General features: G+C 43.5%; 1 protein-coding gene across 2 annotated transcripts in view; it reads right to left on the reverse strand.

Annotated features, from left to right (window-relative positions):
• LOC106582694 (rho guanine nucleotide exchange factor 3) overlaps nt 1-19,541 on the reverse strand; it is a 130,882-nt gene that overhangs the window by 71,251 nt on the left and 40,090 nt on the right. For both annotated transcript variants that reach the window (XM_014166000.3, XM_014166002.3), the window contains one exon: nt 16,519-16,581. In XM_014166000.3, the coding sequence (XP_014021475.2) occupies nt 16,519-16,581 (63 nt within the window). The remainder of the gene's footprint in view (nt 1-16,518; nt 16,582-19,541) is intronic.

Consider the following 19,541-nt stretch of genomic DNA (forward strand, 5'->3'; position numbering starts at 1 on the left):
CTACATTTTCCTCTTCTGTCTCTGCTGCTAAAGCCACTTTCTACCACTCTAAACTCCAAGCATCTGCCTCTAACCCTAGGAAGCTCTTTGCTACCTTCTCCTCCCTCCTGAATCCTCCTCCCCCTCCCCCCCCCCTCCTCCCTCTCTGCGGATGACTTCGTCAACCATTTTGAAAAGAAGGTTGACGACATCCGATCCTCGTTTGCTAAGTCAAACGACACTGCTGGTCCTGCTCACACTGCCCTACCCTGTGCTTTGACCTCTTTCTCCCCTCTCTCTCCAGATGAAATCTCGCGTCTTGTGACGGCCGGCCGCCCAACAACCTGCCCACTTGACCCTATCCCCTCCTCTCTTCTCCAGACCATTTCCGGAGACCGTCTCCCCTACCTCACCTCGCTCATCAACTCATCCTTGACCGCTGGCTATGTCCCTTCCGTCTTCAAGAGAGCGAGAGTTGCACCCCTTCTGAAAAAACCTACACTCGATCCCTCCGATGTCAACAACTACAGACCAGTATCCCTTCTTTCCTTTCTCTCCAAAACTCTTGAACGCGCCGTCCTTGGCCAGCTCTCTTGCTATCTCTCTCAGAATGACCTTCTTGATCCTAATCAGTCAGGTTTCAAGACTGGGCATTCAACTGAGACTGCTCTTCTCTGTGTCACGGAGGCTCTCCGCACTGCTAAAGCTAACTCTCTCTCCTCTGCTCTCATCCTTCAAGACCTATCTGCTGCCTTTGATACCGTGAACCATCAGATCCTCCTCTCCACCCTCTCCGAGCTGGGCATCTCCGGCGCCGCCCACGCTTGGATTGCGTCCTACCTGACAGGTCGCTCCTACCAGGTGGCGTGGCGAGAATCTGTCTCCGCACCACGTGCTCTCACCACTGGTGTCCCCCAGGGCTCTGTTCTTGGCCCACTCCTATTCTCGCTATACACCAAGTCACTTGGCTCTGTCATATCCTCACATGGTCTCTCATATCATTGCTATGCAGATGACACACAATTAATCTTCTCCTTTCCCCCTTCTGACAACCAGGTGGCGAATCGCATCTCTGCATGTCTGGCAGACATATCAGTGTGGATGACGGATCACCACCTCAAGCTGAACCTCGGCAAGACGGAGCTGCTCTTCCTCCCGGGGAAGGCCTGCCCGTTCCATGATCTCGCCATCACGGTTGACAACTCCCTTGTGTCCTCCTCCCAGAGTGCTAAGAGCCTTGGCGTGACCCTGGACAACACCCTGTCGTTCTCCACCAACATCAAGGCGGTGACCCGATCCTGTAGGTTCATGCTCTACAACATTCGCAGAGTACGACCCTGCCTCACACAGGAAGCGGCGCAGGAAGTGCCTGGTCCTAATCCAGGCACTTGTCATCTCCCGTCTGGATTATTGCAACTCGCTGTTGGCTGGGCTCCCTGCCTGTGCCATTAAACCCCTACAACTCATCCAGAACGCCGCAGCCCGTCTGGTGTTCAACCTTCCCAAGTTCTCTCACGTCACCCCGCTCCTCCGCTCTCTCCACTGGCTTCCAGTCGAAGCTCGCATCCGCTACAAGACCATGGTGCTTGCCTACGGAGTTGTGAGGGGAACGGCACCTCCGTACCTTCAGGCTCTGATCAGGCCCTACACCCAAACAAGGGCACTCCGTTCATCCACCTCTGGCCTGCTCGCCTCCCTACCTCTGAGGAAGCACAGTTCCCGCTCAGCCCAGTCAAAACTGTTCACTGCTCTGGCACCCCAATGGTGGAACAAGCTCCCTCACGACGCCAGGACAGCGGAGTCAATCACCACCTTCCGGAGACACCTGAAACCCCACCTCTTCAAGGAATACCTGGGATAGGATAAAGTAATCCTTCTAACCCCCCCCCTTAATAGATTTAGATGCACTATTGTAAAGTGGTTGTCCCACTGGATATTATATGGTGAATGCACCAATTTGTAAGTCGCTCTGGATAAGAGCGTCTGCTAAATGACTTAAATGTAAATGTAAACTGGGTCCTCTAGGACTACAGCTAGTTGTGTCCTCTAGGTCTACTGATAACTGGGTCCTCTAGGACTACTGCTAGTTGTGTCGTCTAGGTCTAATGATAACTGGGTCCTCTAGGACTACTGCTAGTTGTGTCCTCTAGGTCTACTGATGACTGGGTCCTCTAGGACTACTGCTAGTTGTGACCTCTAGGTCTACTGATAATGGGATCCTCTAGGACTACTGTTAGTTGTGTCCTCTAGGTCTACTGATGACTGGGTCCTCTAGGACTACTGCTAGTTGTGTCCTGTAGGTCTACTGATAACTGGGTCCTCTAGGACTACTGCTAGTTGTGTCCTCTAGGTCTACTGATAACTGGGTCCTCTAGGACTACTGATAACTGGGTCCTCTAGGACTACTGCTAGTTGTGTCCTCTAGGTCTACTGATAACTGGGTCCTCTAGGACTACTGCTAGTTGTGACCTCTAGGTCTACTGATAACTGGGTGCTCTAGGACTACTGCTAGTTGTGTCCTCTAGGTCTACTGATGACTGGGTGCTCTAGGACTACTGCTAGTTGTGTCCTCTAGGTCTACTGATACCTGGGTCCTCTAGGACTACTGCTAGTTGTGTCCTCTAGGTCTACTGATAACTGGGTCCTCTAGGACTACTGCTAGTTGTGTCCTCTAGGTCTACTGATGACTGGGTGCTCTAGGACTACTGCTAGTTGTGTCCTCTAGGTCTACTGATAACAGGGTCCTCTAGGACTACTGCTAGTTGTGTCCTCTAGGTCTACTGATAACTGGGCCCTCTAGGACTACTGCTAGCTGTGTCCTCTAGGTCTACTGATGACTGGGTCCTCTAGGACTACTGCTAGTTGTGTCCTCTAGGTCTACTGATGACTGGGTCCTCTAGGACTACTGCTAGTTGTGTCCTCTAGGTCTACTGATGACTGGGTCCTCTAGGACTACTGCTAGTTGTGTCCTCTAGGTCTACTGATAACTGGGTGCTCTAGGACTACTGCTAGTTTTGTCCTCTAGGTCTCCTGATGACTGGGCCCTCTAGGTCTACTGATGACTGGGCCCTCTAGGTCTACTGATGACTGGGTCCTCTAGGATTACTGCTAGTTGTGTCCTCTAGGTCTACTGATAACTGGGTCCTCTAGGACTACTGCTAGTTGTGTCCTCTAGGTCTACTGATAACTGGGTCCTCTAGGACTACTGCTAGTTGTGTCCTCTAGGTCTACTGATGACTGGGTGCTCTAGGACTACTGCTAGTTGTGTCCTCTAGGTCTACTGATGACTGGGTGCTCTAGGACTACTGCTAGTTGTGTCCTCTAGGTCTACTGATAACTGGGTCCCCTAGGACTACTGCTAGTTGTGTCCTCTAGGTCTACTGATGACTGGGTCCTCTAGGACTACTGCTAGTTGTGTCCTCTAGGTCTACTGATAACTGGGTCCTCTAGGACTACTGCTAGTTGTGTCCTCTAGGTCTACTGATAACTGGGTCCTCTAGGACTTCTGCTAGTTGTGTCCTCTAGGTATACTGATAACTGGGTCCTCTAGGACTACTGCTAGTTGTGTCCTCTAGGTCTACTGATGACTGGGTGCTCTAGCACTACTGCTAGTTGTGTCCTCTAGGTCTACTGATGACTGGGCCCTCTAGGTCTACTGATAACTGGGTCCTCTAGGACTACTGCTAGTTGTGTCCTCTAGGTCTACTGATAACTGGGTCCTCTAGGACTACTGCTAGTTGTGTCCTCTAGGTCTACTGATGACTGGGTCCTCTAGGACTACTGCTAGTTGTGTCCTCTAGGTCTACTGATGACTGGGTCCTCTAGGATTACTGCTAGTTGTGTCCTCTAGGTCTACTGATAACTGGGTCCTCTAGGACTACTGCTAGTTGTGTCCTCTAGGTCTACTGATAACTGGGTCCTCTAGGACTACTGCTAGTTGTGTCCTCTAGGTCTACTGATGACTGGGTGCTCTAGGACTACTGCTAGTTGTGTCCTCTAGGTCTACTGATGACTGGGTGCTCTAGGACTACTGCTAGTTGTGTCCTCTAGGTCTACTGATAACTGGGTCCTCTAGGACTACTGCTAGTTGTGTCCTCTAGGTCTACTGATAACTGGGTCCTCTAGGACTTCTGCTAGTTGTGTCCTCTAGGTATACTGATAACTGGGTCCTCTAGGACTACTGCTAGTTGTGGCCTCTAGGTCTACTGATGACTGGGTCCTCTAGGACTACTGCTAGTTGTGTCCTCTAGGTCTACTGATGACTGGGTCCTCTAGGACTACTGCTAGTTGTGTCCTCTAGGTCTACTGATGACTGGGTCCTCTAGGACTACTGCTAGTTGTGTCCTCTAGGTCTACTGATAACTGGGTCCTCTAGGACTACTGCTAGTTGTGTCCTCTAGGTCTACTGATAACTGGGTCCTCTAGGACTTCTGCTAGTTGTGTCCTCTAGGTATACTGATAACTGGGTCCTCTAGGACTACTGCTAGTTGTGTCCTCTAGGTCTACTGATGACTGGGTGCTCTAGCACTACTGCTAGTTGTGTCCTCTAGGTCTACTGATGACTGGGCCCTCTAGGTCTACTGATAACTGGGTCCTCTAGGACTACTGCTAGTTGTGTCCTCTAGGTCTACTGATAACTGGGTCCTCTAGGACTACTGCTAGTTGTGTCCTCTAGGTCTACTGATGACTGGGTCCTCTAGGACTACTGCTAGTTGTGTCCTCTAGGTCTACTGATGACTGGGTCCTCTAGGACTACTGCTAGTTGTGTCCTCTAGGTCTACTGATGACTGGGTCCTCTAGGACTACTGCTAGTTGTGTCCTCTAGGTCTACTGATTACTGGGTCCTCTAGGACTACTGCTAGTTGTGTCCTCTAGGTCTACTGATGACTGGGTCCTCTAGGACTACATATCCAATGACCACCTAATCATCACACTGTGTGTTGTTGTTTGTGTTGTTGTTTTCTATTGGGTGTAGTGAATAAAAGCCACGCCAGACATGAACTTCATCTAACTGGCAAATGTATATGGTTCAATGCAGCTCAATGTTATGTACATAAGTAGTACCTATATACCTAAATGCCTTGACACAAACCTGAACCATGCCTTCAGGACTATATTATGCTGCATTGTTAGTGGAAAGAGGGGATAGCGCCATACGAAGGTTATTTATAAGATGCCAATTAATGGTCTCCAGATGCCAACCAGGGGTCTCTATAGTCTGGCCTGAGGGTCACGGGGAAGGTAAACTACAAACCCACCTGTCCTGAAATTACTGTTCCCCCAGGCATTTAGCCTGGGGGAACGTAAAATGCCATTTCATATTTTGTTATTACTAGAGATGTTGTAGCCCAGCATGTGCTTTATTCCAGAGGATAATTCGCACAGGATTAGTTTTTCCAAAGTGCCCCCTGTAATTCTATGATGGAAGGCTGGAGGGTTTTATTCTAGGAGTGAAGATATTTCAACATCATGTCTTGATGATGAAAGGCTACAATGATAACTCGTGCTTGGCTGCCAAATGTATAGATGTCCCCATAATATTTCAATTGAAGAAGTGTGATCATTTTCATTATTTTACACAGAAAATGTTCCAGTGTTAAACTTGTTTTACACTGAGACTGGGATTCAATCAGATCAAGTGTTTTCCGGCGACAACTGAATTATGAGCTGTCAAATCAGTGAGCGGCTGATTTTGTGATGTCACACAGCCACACCCCTCCCAATACCATACGTATTTCATAAGGCCTTATTTTGAAGGCATAGCTTTACCCTAATACACAATATGGTATAATAGCAGACAGCAATTCGGGGCGTTTCTTGATGTGGGCATTCCTTGATATCAGGAAACTCCCATTGGTTCCTACCATTGGTCAGTCCACTGATACCTGCTATACCTGAGTATCGTTAAATCTCAGAGCTGTTTCCCAAAACTATCTTTACTAAAGTTGCACTTGAAACAACCGCTTCAGACCACTTGTAAAACAGCGTTGTTAGCAATGTTCCCTCAAATTTCTTTTGACACTAAGCAAATTACAGGTCTGCTGAGCGCAAACTTGAAAGTTAGGAAAATTCTGTGCAACTACCAGCGTGCGTTTACAGTACCCAGTTTAAGTTTGTTTTAACAGTGGCCAAGTAGGCTACTGTGGCTATTTGATCATAATGTAGGCCTACCAGAGTGGCCTACCATCAAAAACAATGGTGAAAATGCATCCCTTAAGATTTTTATATGGACATAGCTCTTCTATCATTCAGCCTACAGTAGCAGCCAATGTGTGGTGTTCAATGTAGGCCTCCATTCCATGAGACTTTTGAAAAAAACATAGAGGGTTTGACGTTAACCTGTTTATCCACTTGTCCTTCGGACAAGGAGGTATCTGAAAATGTTGTTGTGTTGTTTGATGCAAGAAACCACTTAACAAAATAAAATCCATAATTATTCCCATACCATTATTACAGAGAATCAGACAAATGATGCTACCCTCTGCCTATTGGCTAATTAGGTTATTCAAGCCTGTCTCAAAATACAACACTGCCCCTTTATGACAAAAAAAAAGCTCTTTACCTGACCCGCTTTTCAAAGATGTCTAGAAATCGACACCTTTTGTGCTCTTGTAGGAAGCAATCACGCCCCTATTGCTGACTACAAATGTCCTGTAATTGGGCTAATAACTCACTAACAAAGGATATGAACAAAATGTGCACACGTGGCTACGTGCAGCATACACTTTGATCTCAAAACAAGCGCATCTACTCATGACCGCTAATACTATATTGTAAACACAGTCCAGTTCAAAGTAAATGGCACAGATCCATATATGGCAATGAACTATTTGCATATAAGCCTACTGCAGCTCTGATTGGTTATGCTGCACCAGTCTGTGTAGAGTACGGGCTGAGTCGTGCGTGTCAATGCAATAGAATCCTACTTCGAAGCATTCTGCTTACAACAAAATCTCTTGCATAGTTTATTTTGTTTCGGTATGTTGTAATGAAAGTGCCTAAAATTGCATTGATTCGATCACAATTGCCACAGTAAAGGGAAACGTTGATAGTGTTAACAGGGAAATCTCTAGAACAGTGATCACCAACCTTTTCTGGTCAAGATCACGTTCTGAGTCAAAATGCAAGCTGAGATCTACCGCTCAGAATTCTTGTTAACGCGACTTAAAAAACGTGAGCCTATCCAACATTAACCAATTAAAAACAGTACTGTAGCAATGATGTTTGTGCAGTAAGCTATAAGCCCAATACATTATCACCACATATTGCTTGAATTGCCCTGCCAATGAATTGTTGTTCGGCAATTTAAAAAAATTATGTTTAAAAGTTTGAGGCTTTATGATCACACCGGCAACAGATCTGTTGTTGTATTACTTATAAAGCACAGCTGAGTGAGCATACATTTAAATAATTTGCTTTTTATTTTTATTTTACTGGGCTTATGGTGCCTGCATCTGATGGTCAGTCTCAGCTCTTCCTTTCCTCCACTGACACTGACCAAAAAGGATCAGTCTTCCAGCTGATGGCGAAATTCGAGTCACACTGCATTATTTCTGCCTCATGCACAAATTCATGTTGTTACTCCGATGAACAGAGCAAAGTGAAATATTCCTCGACATTAAAAAAGACCCAAGTCGCTAATAATAACAACGCAATCCTATGGATACACTTTCCTACTCATTCATCACTTCTGCAGTGCTTGTTGTGGCGCTGAGTGGAAATAGGAAGAACGCACATTTTATGGCTTATAAAAGTGTTGAATACGAAGTGTTGACATCACTTTGCTGTATTCATTGAGTCTCTCTCTAGTCATGGTTTTAAATGTTTTGAAATTTCACCGTATGAACTTTGCTGTAGCTTTCTTTTATGCCTGCTACGTTACTGCATACACGGTTATCTGAGACATCCGATTGGCCAGCGGTAAACCTATAGTGCACTTGATTTGCTCTCCTGGCCCGCCGGGAAGGAAGAGTTTGCACCTTCAGACACATGAAATGGTTCAAAATAGCAACAGTTGCATATGTACCCGGCACGCAGGGCAGCTGAATCGGGTGCACCTACCGTTAACAGCCCTAGACAAATAAAAACAAATAGGAACACAAGGCTTTATCTTTGTTTTTTTTTTACAAAAATGTTTAGCTATCATCTAGGAATGCCTTGGATTTCGACCAGTCGATTGCTATCGACCGGTTGGTGACCACTGCTCTAGAAAGTTAAGTTGAATCTCCTGCTTCTCTCTGTGGGCGAATATTTGTTCTGTGCGGCAGTCCCGGGGAAGTTGGATGCTTTTTTTGTCCTTCCGCATCACTTTATACACAGAAGATCTCCATTAAACACAAAATCAAGATGTTTAGCTGTCTTCCTGTGACAGCCGATAGCTTCAAAACAAATGCGCCCCTGGCTATTTGTAGTCACAACTTTGGTGTTAAAATGGGGGAAGGGACATTTCACTTAATTTTTTTCCAGAGCTGTATATAAAAAACAAAGAGACCACTGCAAAATTATCAGTTTCTCTGGTTTTACTATTTATAGGTATGTGTTTGGGTAAAATTAACATTTTTGTTTAATTCTATAAACTACTGCCAACATTTCTCCCAAATTACAAATAAAAATATTGTCATTTAGAGCATTTATTTGCAGAAAATGAAACGTCGCCCGGTCGTCCGGGTTTGGCCGGTGTAGGCCGTCACTGTAAATAAGAATTTGTTCTTAATTGACTTGCCTAGTTAAATAAAGGTTCAATATTTTATTTTAAAAAAGGTCTATTTGACTAAGAAGGAGAGTGATGGAGTGCTGCATCAGATAATCCGGCCTCCGCAATCACCCGGCCTCAATCCAATTGAAATGGTTTGGGATAAGTTGGCCCGCAGAGTGAAGGAAAAGCAGCCAACAAGTGCTCAGCATATGTGGGAACTCCTTCAAGACTGTTGGAAAAGCATTCCAAGTGAAGCAGGTTGAGAGAATGCCAAGAGTGTGCAAAGCTGTCATCAAGGCAAAGGGTGGCTACTTTGAAGAATCTAAAATCTAAAATATATTTGTTTAACACTTTAAGTTTACTACATGATTCCATATGTGTTATTTCATAGTTTTGATGTCTTCACTATTATTCTACAATGTAGAAAATAGTGCTTTTTTGGGGGGGAGGGGTTAACCCTTGAATGAGTAGGTGTTCTAAAACTTTTGACCGGTAGCATAGATTTGGGGTAAGGCCCTGCGATAGACTAGTGCCCTGTCCATGGGGTGTACTTGTACATCAAGCTGCCTCAAGCTACTGAAACAGGAGATTGGGTCCTGCTCCTATGAGCTGTTCCAACTCGCTCATGCAAGGCTACTGATTTACTTACTTACTTTGTGTTACATCTTTGGCCTTGTAGGAAAGATGCATCGTTAAAACACTTGTAAGTCTAAGTTCCAGTGCTATTGGGAAACTGGGCCCAGGTTAGGATAACTAACGTTGCAAGTTAGGATAATTAACGTGGCAGATTAGGTGAATTAGCGTGGCAGGTTAGGGGAAAGGGGGATACCTAGTCAGTTGTACAACTGAATGCCTTCAACTGAAATGTGTCTTCCGCATTTAACCCAACCCCTCTGGAGAAGGAGGTTGATGTTACTAAAAGAGTTAGTAGCTAAGCCTAACACTATGTGCGGATTTGATTATGCTGAGCCACGGGGTGATGTGAACGGGCAAAAGCGGTGAGGGAGGAGCACCCGTCTCAAATCGAACAGTAATCTGCGCTGCTCGGTCATGTTGTCAACAAGGCAGCATGGTGCATCATCCAGAAACATACTTCTCTTTTCCATAAAATATACAGTATCTCACAAAAGTGAGTACACCCCTCACATTTTTGTAAATATTTGAGTATACCTTTTCATGTGAAAACACTGAAGAAATTACACTTTGCTACAATGTGAGGTGTCTTTGTTGTTTGTCGTGATACCAAGGGAGTCTGTTACAGAAGGCTTGGACCAACTTGGATAGAGTATACAATATGACACACTGTAAATGGTTCAACTCGTATAAATTTAATCTGTTGTCTCCCTCTCGCACACATCCATATATTTTAGTGACAGAGAGACTGTTCTGTTTGTATAAATGGTCTAGACAGTTGAAGGTTGTTTCGGTTGTGTTTATTCCCCTGTCTCCTGTTAAATAGTCAGCTCTTCACACTCCTGAATCTAACCACACACACACACACACACACACACACGCACACGCACACGCACACGCACACACACACACATGCATACGCACACATACACACACACACACACACACACAGAGCATAGATTGTCATTGCAAACAAAAATAGACAATCTTGGATACACCAGAGGGATACACAGCAACTCGTAAATGTACACAATAGTAGATGCATAAACTTGACTAACAGCCCAGAACAACGTTCTCACGTGAAACTCCAGTAGTTGTCTTAAAAGGATATTTGTAGCTAAGAATATAGGGATCGTGCTTGGTCCAGATTGAATACTTTGAACGTCTCATTAGTCTTGTTTGTGTGGTGATGGAAGTCCTGCACACATTCTCCCCACTACCTTCTACAGGTCTGTGGGAAGCTAGTTCATAGAAACAATGCCATGGTCCTCAAATCCAGATTAAACTATTCTCCCGCTGGATTCGACAGATTATTTTTTTTTGTAACGATATTTTTTTGGGGGAAATTTCACAATTTTCACCCATATTAAGAGATACAAAGACAAAAAGCAAAAACAGCACATACATACATACATACATACATACATACATACATACATACATACATACAGAAATACATACATACAGACATTTATACACCATCTTCCCCTCTGTCTAATCCAGCGTGAGAATAGTTTAATCTGGATTTAAGGACCATTGCATTGTTGTCTTTGTATGTGCAGATATTGTTTTTGCATATCTCCAAATGTCCTCCCACATCTCTTCGTCAATAGTAACAGACAGTTCTTTCTCCCACACTTGTTTCACGCTCTGTGTTTCAACAGTAGAAAAGGAACTTAAAGCATCATAAAACACATTTACAGACATTTTTCTTTGTGGGGAAAAAAAGCATTCTTTCAATGACACATCAGGGTTGTCAATTATGGTGGTGCTCCTCAAAATATAATGTCTTACGCAAGCGGAAAAGCGGAAAAAGTCCTGCTTTGGGAGTTGGAATTTCTCAACTATCTGCTCAAATGACAAAATCTTATCAGCAAATAAATCATTGAGTCTGCGCCCTTATTAAGCCAAAAGTTAAAGCCAGCATCCAGCAATCCTGGACCAAAATCTGGGTTGTTAAGAATTGGGGTAAGAGCAGAGGTTAGTTTGGACCTTCCCAAAAAACTTTGAACTGACCTCCATACTTTGAGTGTGTTAAGTGTAATGGGTTTATTGCAGTGTTATTTTACAGACTTGAAACTTGTGAAAAATAAAAGATCCTATAAGGGGTATTTTGAAAAAGAAGTCTCCATGTCTAACTAAATAGAGGAGTCATCATTTGTGATCCAGTCAGAAATATAACTCACTACTGATAGAACCTAATATCGGGCAGATCCAAGCCGCCCATAGAACCTGGCAGCTGCAATATTGCCATCTTGGCTTGCGTTTACTCCATATAAAGGAACTTAGCCATCCATTTACATCCTTTATTACCTTATTGGAGAGTGATACTGGGATCATTTGGATTGGGTAAAGTAGTCTAGGTAAAATGTTCATTTTCAAGAGGGATATTCTACCCAACCATGAAATCGGAAGAGTTCCAGTGCTACAGATCGCGTCTTTATTGTATCAAATAAGGGAACAAAATTGGCTTTGTACATTTGCTGGAATGTAGGAGTTACGAATATACCCTGATACGTAAAACCTGAGGGAGACCATTTAAAAGGAAAGGGGGGAGAAGTATTAGGTACAGAATGAGGTTGCATGGCCTCTGATTTAGTTAAATTAATCTTGTAGCCTGAGAATTCACTGAATAATTCAATAATATTAACAAGAGATGTAATTGAAGTCTCGGGACTAGAGATGAATATCAGGACATCATCAGCATACAAGCTTATTTTATGGTGAATGTCACCAATGAGCAGCAGTTACTCTGATGGCCTCGGCCAGTGGTTCCATAGCGAGTGCAAATAGGAGAGAGGACAGCCCTGTCTGGTACCTCTGTATATAGAGAAGCTATTTGACCTCAGCCCATTAGTTTATTTTACCTTTATTTAACTAGGCAAGTCAATTAATCACAAATTCTTATTTTCAATAACGGCCTAGGAACAGTGGGTTAACTGCCTAGGGGCATAACGACAGATGTGTACATTGTCAGCTCAGGGATTCGATCTTGCAACCTTTCGGTTACTAGTCCAACACTAACCACTAGGCTACGCTGCCGCCCCATTAGTAAGGACAGCAGCCTGAGGATCATCATATAAAACTTTAACCCATTTTATAAAGTTGTCTCCTAGACCAAATTTAGTCAGAGCACAGAATAGTAAGACCACTTCACATGGTCAAATGCTTTAGAGGATTAGACAGATTTAGACAGAAAAAATAAATGGTTGTTACTTACTGCTGCCCCAAGACCGGTAAACACCAGTTCGAGTCAAATGAACCTCAATTTCCCACTTTCTCAAGTTTGTTCCAATAGCCGAGCAAAAACGAGACTTGGAAAAAATGGAAGCACAAGACTAGGGTCAATTTAGCTACAGAATTGTTCAATTGTCCTCAAAGAGTGGATGAATACTCATGTTGAACCCTGTCAAAAAAAGTGTAGTCCAGAATATGTTTATTTATTTAACCTTTTATTTAACTAGGCTAGTCAGTTAAAAACAACTTTGTATGTACAATGACGACCTGGAGAGTGGAGCTTTATAGAGTCCTGAGTCCTACATAGACTATACACGTGGATTTACTCTTGAGTCGTTTGATATCAATCAATAGGCTATTTCCCTCATCAGAAGGAGCAGGGGGAGAAACAATGGGATTAGCCTCCTTTTCCAGTGGTCCCCGCCAGCAGCGGGGTATGAGCCCGGCCATTGTGTGAGCCAGTCAGTCACCCTGCTGAACACACGCCAAGCAGGCATGTGACACCACCTTTCCCCCTACCCCTGGCTCTAGCCCTGCCCTGCCTCTACAGTCACTCTGTGTGCCCTGGACTCCAGTCAAACTAACACTGGGCCTATAGATTACAGTACACAGGACCTGGCTTGGCTGTCAATCCTATCTATAGCTGATGATAATAACACGTTGAAGAGTTTACAAGATAATACAAACTTTCTAATAGAATTTTGGATCTTAAATAAACAATTTATTCCATGTATATATTTTTTTCCTATTTCTGTCTGAGTTTACACCCTTGAGTCATTAGAATCGGTAAGGGGAGGAGTGCTGTTTTAAAAACAATGATCGGACGGTACTCATCACAATGGTCTGCATTTAAACACCATAGTTCCACCTCAGATTTGACCTCATTGTGTCAGTAAAATACCCAGATCTGTCTTACCCAGCTCTGGACCTGTCAATCAACTGCCACCCCACTCAGAGATGCTCACATCTTCCCTTATCACCCTACTGCCTTAATACTTAAAAACCTAAGTAGCAAAACACCTTGAACCAGATTCCACAGCTTGGTTATGTGTTAGGACACGCTGAATGTACTCTGTGGAAACAGCCAACAACTTCAAGGCATATAATTTAGCACCAATGCTTTGGAAGCATTTTTCTGACACCACCCAAAGCTATTTTGTTATTTGACTCTGCTGTTGCCTGAGATGGAAAGCAAGGCTTATTCAGTCTGGGCTTTAAAAGTACAGCCTTTGAGCAAATTAATGTTGTTGTTGTGGTTTTTATGCTGTTAGCTAAGTAGAGTTCTCTTACTTCAAAAAATTTGGAAATGGCTGCTAATTAATGTCCACGTCAACACAAGCAGCCAAAGAGCCAACAGCATTGTATGGTACTTCAGGAACGCCTCACAAGTCCTCAACTTCATTAAATAGTACCCGCAAAACACCAGTCTCAATGTCAACAGTGAAGAGGCAACTCTGGGATGCTGGCCTTCTAGTGTATTTGTCCTCTTGCTCAGTTGTGCACCTGGGCCTCCCACGCCTCTTTCTATTCTGGTTAGAGCCAGTTTTGCTGTTCTGTGAAGGGAGTAGTACACAGCGTTGTACGAGATCTTGAGTTTCAATTTCTCAGAACAAGAATAGACTGACAAGTTTCAGAAGAACATTCTTTGTTTCTGGCCATTTTGAGCCTGTAATTTATTTTACCTTTATTTAACTAGGCAAGTCAGTTAAGAACAAATTCTTATTTTCAATGACAGCCTAAGCACAGTGGGTAACTGCCTTGTTCAGGGGCAGAACGACAGATTTTTACCATGTCAGCTCAGGGATTCGATCTTGCAACCTTTCGGTTGCTAGTCCGACACACTAACCACTAGGCTACCTGCCGCCCCACTAGGCTACCTGCCGCCCCACTAGGCTACCTGCCGCCCCACTAGGCTACCTGCCGCCCCACTAGGCTACCTGCCGCCCCGATACTCAACTAGTCTGAAGAAAGCCAGTTTTATTGCTTCTTTAAATCAGCACAACCATTTTCAGCTGTCCCAAATGGAAGGCAAACTCATTGTTTGTCATCAGTGGCAACATAGACTCCACTGATCAGCCAAAACAAGCTCAATAACTCAATGCATGCACACACTCCTATTGAATATGTATTCACCTGTATTGTGAGTAGGCCTATGCCATCTTAATTTACCCAGTTTATCAAAAATGTATAATTAAAATACAATTATTACCATTATGTTTTTATGTAGTTAGATTGGTAAAGTCAAATCTTTGTTTGATTGAAAAATGTATGCATTAATGCATACATGGCTGTCTCTGGGAAATTTTGTCAACATTTTATAATTGAAAGATATTGAATATTGGCCTCCTTGACCCCCCAAAATCGTTATTGGTTCTAAAACAAAATCCATATCAGTCGTTCTCTATTCCGAATGAGTGCCAAGGTTCAGAACATTGTGAGGACTACCTTAAACTGGAACAAACATTTCAGAAACGGGTGCAGAAAATCAAACTAAATTGAAACAAACCATTCTAAAAATCTACCTGCAATAGAGCATGCTGGGAAATATGATAATGATGGATGTGGTTTTGATTCAAAGTGATGTTTATGAGTTTCAGGCTTCTGAAATAGGGTAAAACTAGGCCCTCAAAATAAGTATTTCTGAAATATGTATTGTGTTAAATAATGTTTTTTTTTCATGATAACATATTCGCTTAAGTTCTCACTTGGTCCATAGGACTGAAAATGGGAAAAACTCAGGGAAATATTTGAATAAGGCTTTACACTAAGCAGTGTGTTAATTTAACACTGTTCCAGTGGTTTTCAGTGTTCATATATATTGTTTTGTAATTGTTACCCCTTTTTCTTCCCAATTCCATTATATCCAATTGGTACAGTAGTTAGTCTTGTCACATCGCTGCAACTCCCATATGGACTCGGGAGAGGCGAAGGTGGATAGCCATGCGTCCTCCAAAACACAACCCTGCCAAGCCACACTGCTTCTTGACACACTGCTCGCTTAACCTGGAAGCTAGCCGCACCAAAGTGTTGGCGGAAACACTGTCCAGCTGGTGACCAAAGTCAGCGTGCATTCACCCGGCCGCCACAAGGAGTCGCTAGAGCGCGATGGGACAAGGACATCCCAGCCGGCCAAACCCTCCCCTAACCCAGACGACGCTGGGCCAATTGTGCGCCACCTCATGGGTCTCCCAGTTGCGGCTGGCTGTCACACAGCCCGGGATTGAACCCGGATCCGTGTGACGCCTCTAGCACTGCGATGCAGTGCCTTAGACCGCTGCGGCACTTGGGAGGCCCTTTTTTAACAATGGAGAATTTGCTGTGTAGTATTGTAAGGTACTTCAGTACAAGACACACAGTAGATCAGCCTTCAGTGGTTCATACACAGCACTCATACACACAGGCCCAACCAAGGAGAACCAAATAGTGAAATAAGTATCCAGCTATTACTGCTGCTATTTACTAATCTCCCTAGCCTAGACAGACAGGTTGCCTACCACAATGTACTATAGGACTGGGAAGGGTCTTCGTAGCACGGACCTTAGGAGATAGAAATAAGCGTGGAAATGGCCTGACCTTTAGGGAAGCAGAGAGTCTCGTAATGTAAGTTGTTGTTTGTATCAATCACACAGCCCATCGAAACAGAGAGGGGAGAGGGGGTTGATTGAGACAGTGTTCTCCCTCTGATCAGTGTTGTACAATCGTACTTTCTGCAGGTTCCTCAGTTATCACTTATTGGTAAGAGGAGGGGAAGGGGGTAACCGTACGAAGTTTAAAAACAGAAAAAAAACCGGAGGGACCATAAGTCAAAGATGGACGCTAAGATGGTCGTTACAAGTTTATGTCAGAGGCATTAGGAACAGCGAGAGGGGGGCAGAAAGTGAGAGAGCGAGATAGCAATAACGATAGAGAAAGGAAGAGAGTGAGGAGAAAGGGGCAAGGGAAAAGCCAGAATTCTGAGAATGAGCTGTACTCACGTTGATGTCCAGGCTGCACAGGCTGAGAGAGTCCGCATCCCTCCTCCTCTGTTTCCTCTTCTTCTGTAAACACACAACAAAAACAACACAAAGGGTGAGTTTTTATTGAGAACATGGAAGCTAGGTAACATGTGAGGAACTGAATAAAAGTAATTTACTGGCACACACTCAATACGTTTGCTAAACGACAGGTTGCCCTGTGAAAACCAAAAGAGGTTTTTCAAGAAATGGTCTTTTAAGGGAGTATGCGAGCACACTCGTTCGGTTTGCCTAGCCGACTTCGGCTAGCCGCCAGCCGAACTGAAGCATGCTGATGCCTTTAGGCTAACATAAATCCAACATATAATAAGCCAATCAGTGGAGCACTTAATAGTTTTGGCTCGTCTCCAACCAGGAGAGTAGATAAACTAGGATGCTATATTTACAGGCCTAGCAGCAGTCAATCTAAATGGATTCCGTCCACTGTTTCCTTCTACTTGGCATTGTATTCTACACAAGCGGTAGTGTGTTATTATTGTTGCCGTATAACAGTTTAATTCCCATGACAACAAGAATTCTCCTGCCTGGCTACCGGGAGGCTTCTCTGAGGTCAGGGAGAGGAGTTGAACAATGGGACATGGGAAGCAAAGGGTTGTGTCAGAAAGAGAGTTGTGTTGAGGTGCGTTATGTATACAGTATGAACTCAAGCCTGTGTTTAAAAAAAATCTCTTAGACTAGAAGCACTGATCTAGGATCAGCTCCCCTGAGTCCCCTCTGTCCATATAATCGTATTCAGTATGATTTAAAAAAATTAAAATGAATAGGCAAACAAGAAGGCAAAATGTATCCTAAAACAGCAGTCCTACTCTTGGTGAATATGAGCCCAGAACAACTCTGCGATAAATCTGCATATTTCTGAGGCCTGACTATGTTCTATATGACACAGATAGAAGTCCTTCTATAACGGAACACAACATTACATAGCCTTCTAACAGGAGAGCTGACCCACACACATCTTATGGAGCTGAACACAACAATGACACATCGTTACTACAACAGAACTCCCACAGCACACTCCAACGGATCTTCCAGACCGAACAATCGGGCAAGTGGAGCTCAACACAGATGTGTTGGTTGGAGTTGTTACGTATGGAACCCTTACGCAAAGGGCATTGTTACAATTACGTTACATATGATGTAAACACTTTTCCCTAACGCATGTGAACTCAAAGAACTCTGAAGTCCAGATAAAGCTACATTCATTTCTCTGATCGCTGAAGACTGGCCAAAAAACTCATTCCAGAATTCAATTTTTTGCTGATTGAACACAACATCCAACAGACCAAAACAAATCAGGTTCTAAATGTAGGTCACAGGAGGCTGCTGACGGGGGAAAAAGGCTCATAATAATGGCTGGAAAGGAGCAAACGGAATGGCATCAAACGCCTGGAAACCATGTGTTTGATATATTTGAAACCATTCCACTGATTCTGCTCCACTCATTCCCACAAGCCCGTTCTCCCCCAATAAGGTTCCACCAACAACCTGTGATGTTGGTCTATTTATTTTGCTCTGGAAATACACGGGATTAACAGGGAAGGACTGGTGCCCATAGGCCTACTGTGGTTTCTGGAGTAAATGTTTTCCTGTAATCAGACTATTCTAGATCATCCTTTAACTATGATATTGAGCATTCAGAGAAAAACAACTGGTCAGTCAGACTGAAAATATAATTAGTAATAGTTCATGGAAGAAAGGGTCACTGTCTTAATACATTTCTGAAGGTTTAAATATCATCTGCATCAGAGATATTTCCTTATGATTAACATTTCCTGCTCATATTTTAACCTCTATGGGATCGATGTCCCTATACCGGGACGGTTGAGCTAACGTGCGCTAATGTGATTAGCATGACGTTGTAAGTAACAAGAACATTTCCCAGGACATAGACATGTCTTATAAGGGCAGAAAGCTTAAATTCTTGTTAATCTAACTGCACTGTCCAATTTACAGTAGCTATTACAGTGAAAAAATACCATGCTATTGTTTGAGGAGAGTGCACAACAACAAAAACTTATCACGGCAACTGGTTTGATACATTTACCTCTGAAGGTAAATAATGTACTTACATTCAGTAATCTTGCTCTGATTTGTCATCCTGAGGGTCCCAGAGATAAAATATAGCATCGTTTTGTTTGATAAAATCTATTTTTATATTTTAAATGTAGGAACTGGGTTCTACAGTTTGAACCCCTGCTGTCTCTGGCTCCACACCCACCCCGCCCGGCCATCGAGATGTGTGAAAGTTAGTGTATAAGCTAATGATCCATCATGTATATTGTATTACCATAGAATTTTTGTATGTTCTCTATAGTTATGTACTTGAAAATGTTTGTATTATCTTTTACCAGATGTAATGTGTTATATTCTTCTACAATAATTTCACATTTCCAGAAACTTTCAAGCGTTTCCTTTCAAATGGTATCAAGAATATGCACATCCTTGCTTCAGGTCCTGAGATACCCAAATCTAACTGCCTGTATGTCATTTTAGGCGAAAATGGAAAAAATGGGTCGGATCCTTAGTCAGAGCTCTGTATCTGATATTTACCGGTATGCAATTTCCACTTTGAAATGTCAGACTTGATTTTCCCTTGCAAAAAATGTATCAACCCCTACACACATTATTTTCTGCAGTTAGTTAGCTGAGAGACTTTCTGACATGGAGAATATGATGAAGCCTGGAAACAATTCAGCATCTCCATCACCAACCCCCTTTTCTTCTCCAGTGCAACTTCCCCAGCCCTATAACGCCCAGCCCCCATCTCCCCATCGCTAGGTAAAAAGACAATTTAACATAATTTTCATCCAGTAGGAAACTCGGCAGTCAATATTTTAAAGAAATCATACACATAGAAACTGTCCACCTGACTTAATTTCAAAACTTTTACTCAGCCTAGTTTATAGTAACTCAGGTCTTTGCTGCAGAGGCACAGCAGGTGCAGCCGCCCCAGGGAACATGCAACAACACTTCCTGTGCAGAGT

Source organism: Salmo salar, chromosome 22 (assembly GCF_965601325.2).
Source record: "Salmo salar chromosome 22, fSalSal1, whole genome shotgun sequence".
NCBI lineage: Eukaryota > Metazoa > Chordata > Actinopteri > Salmoniformes > Salmonidae > Salmo > Salmo salar.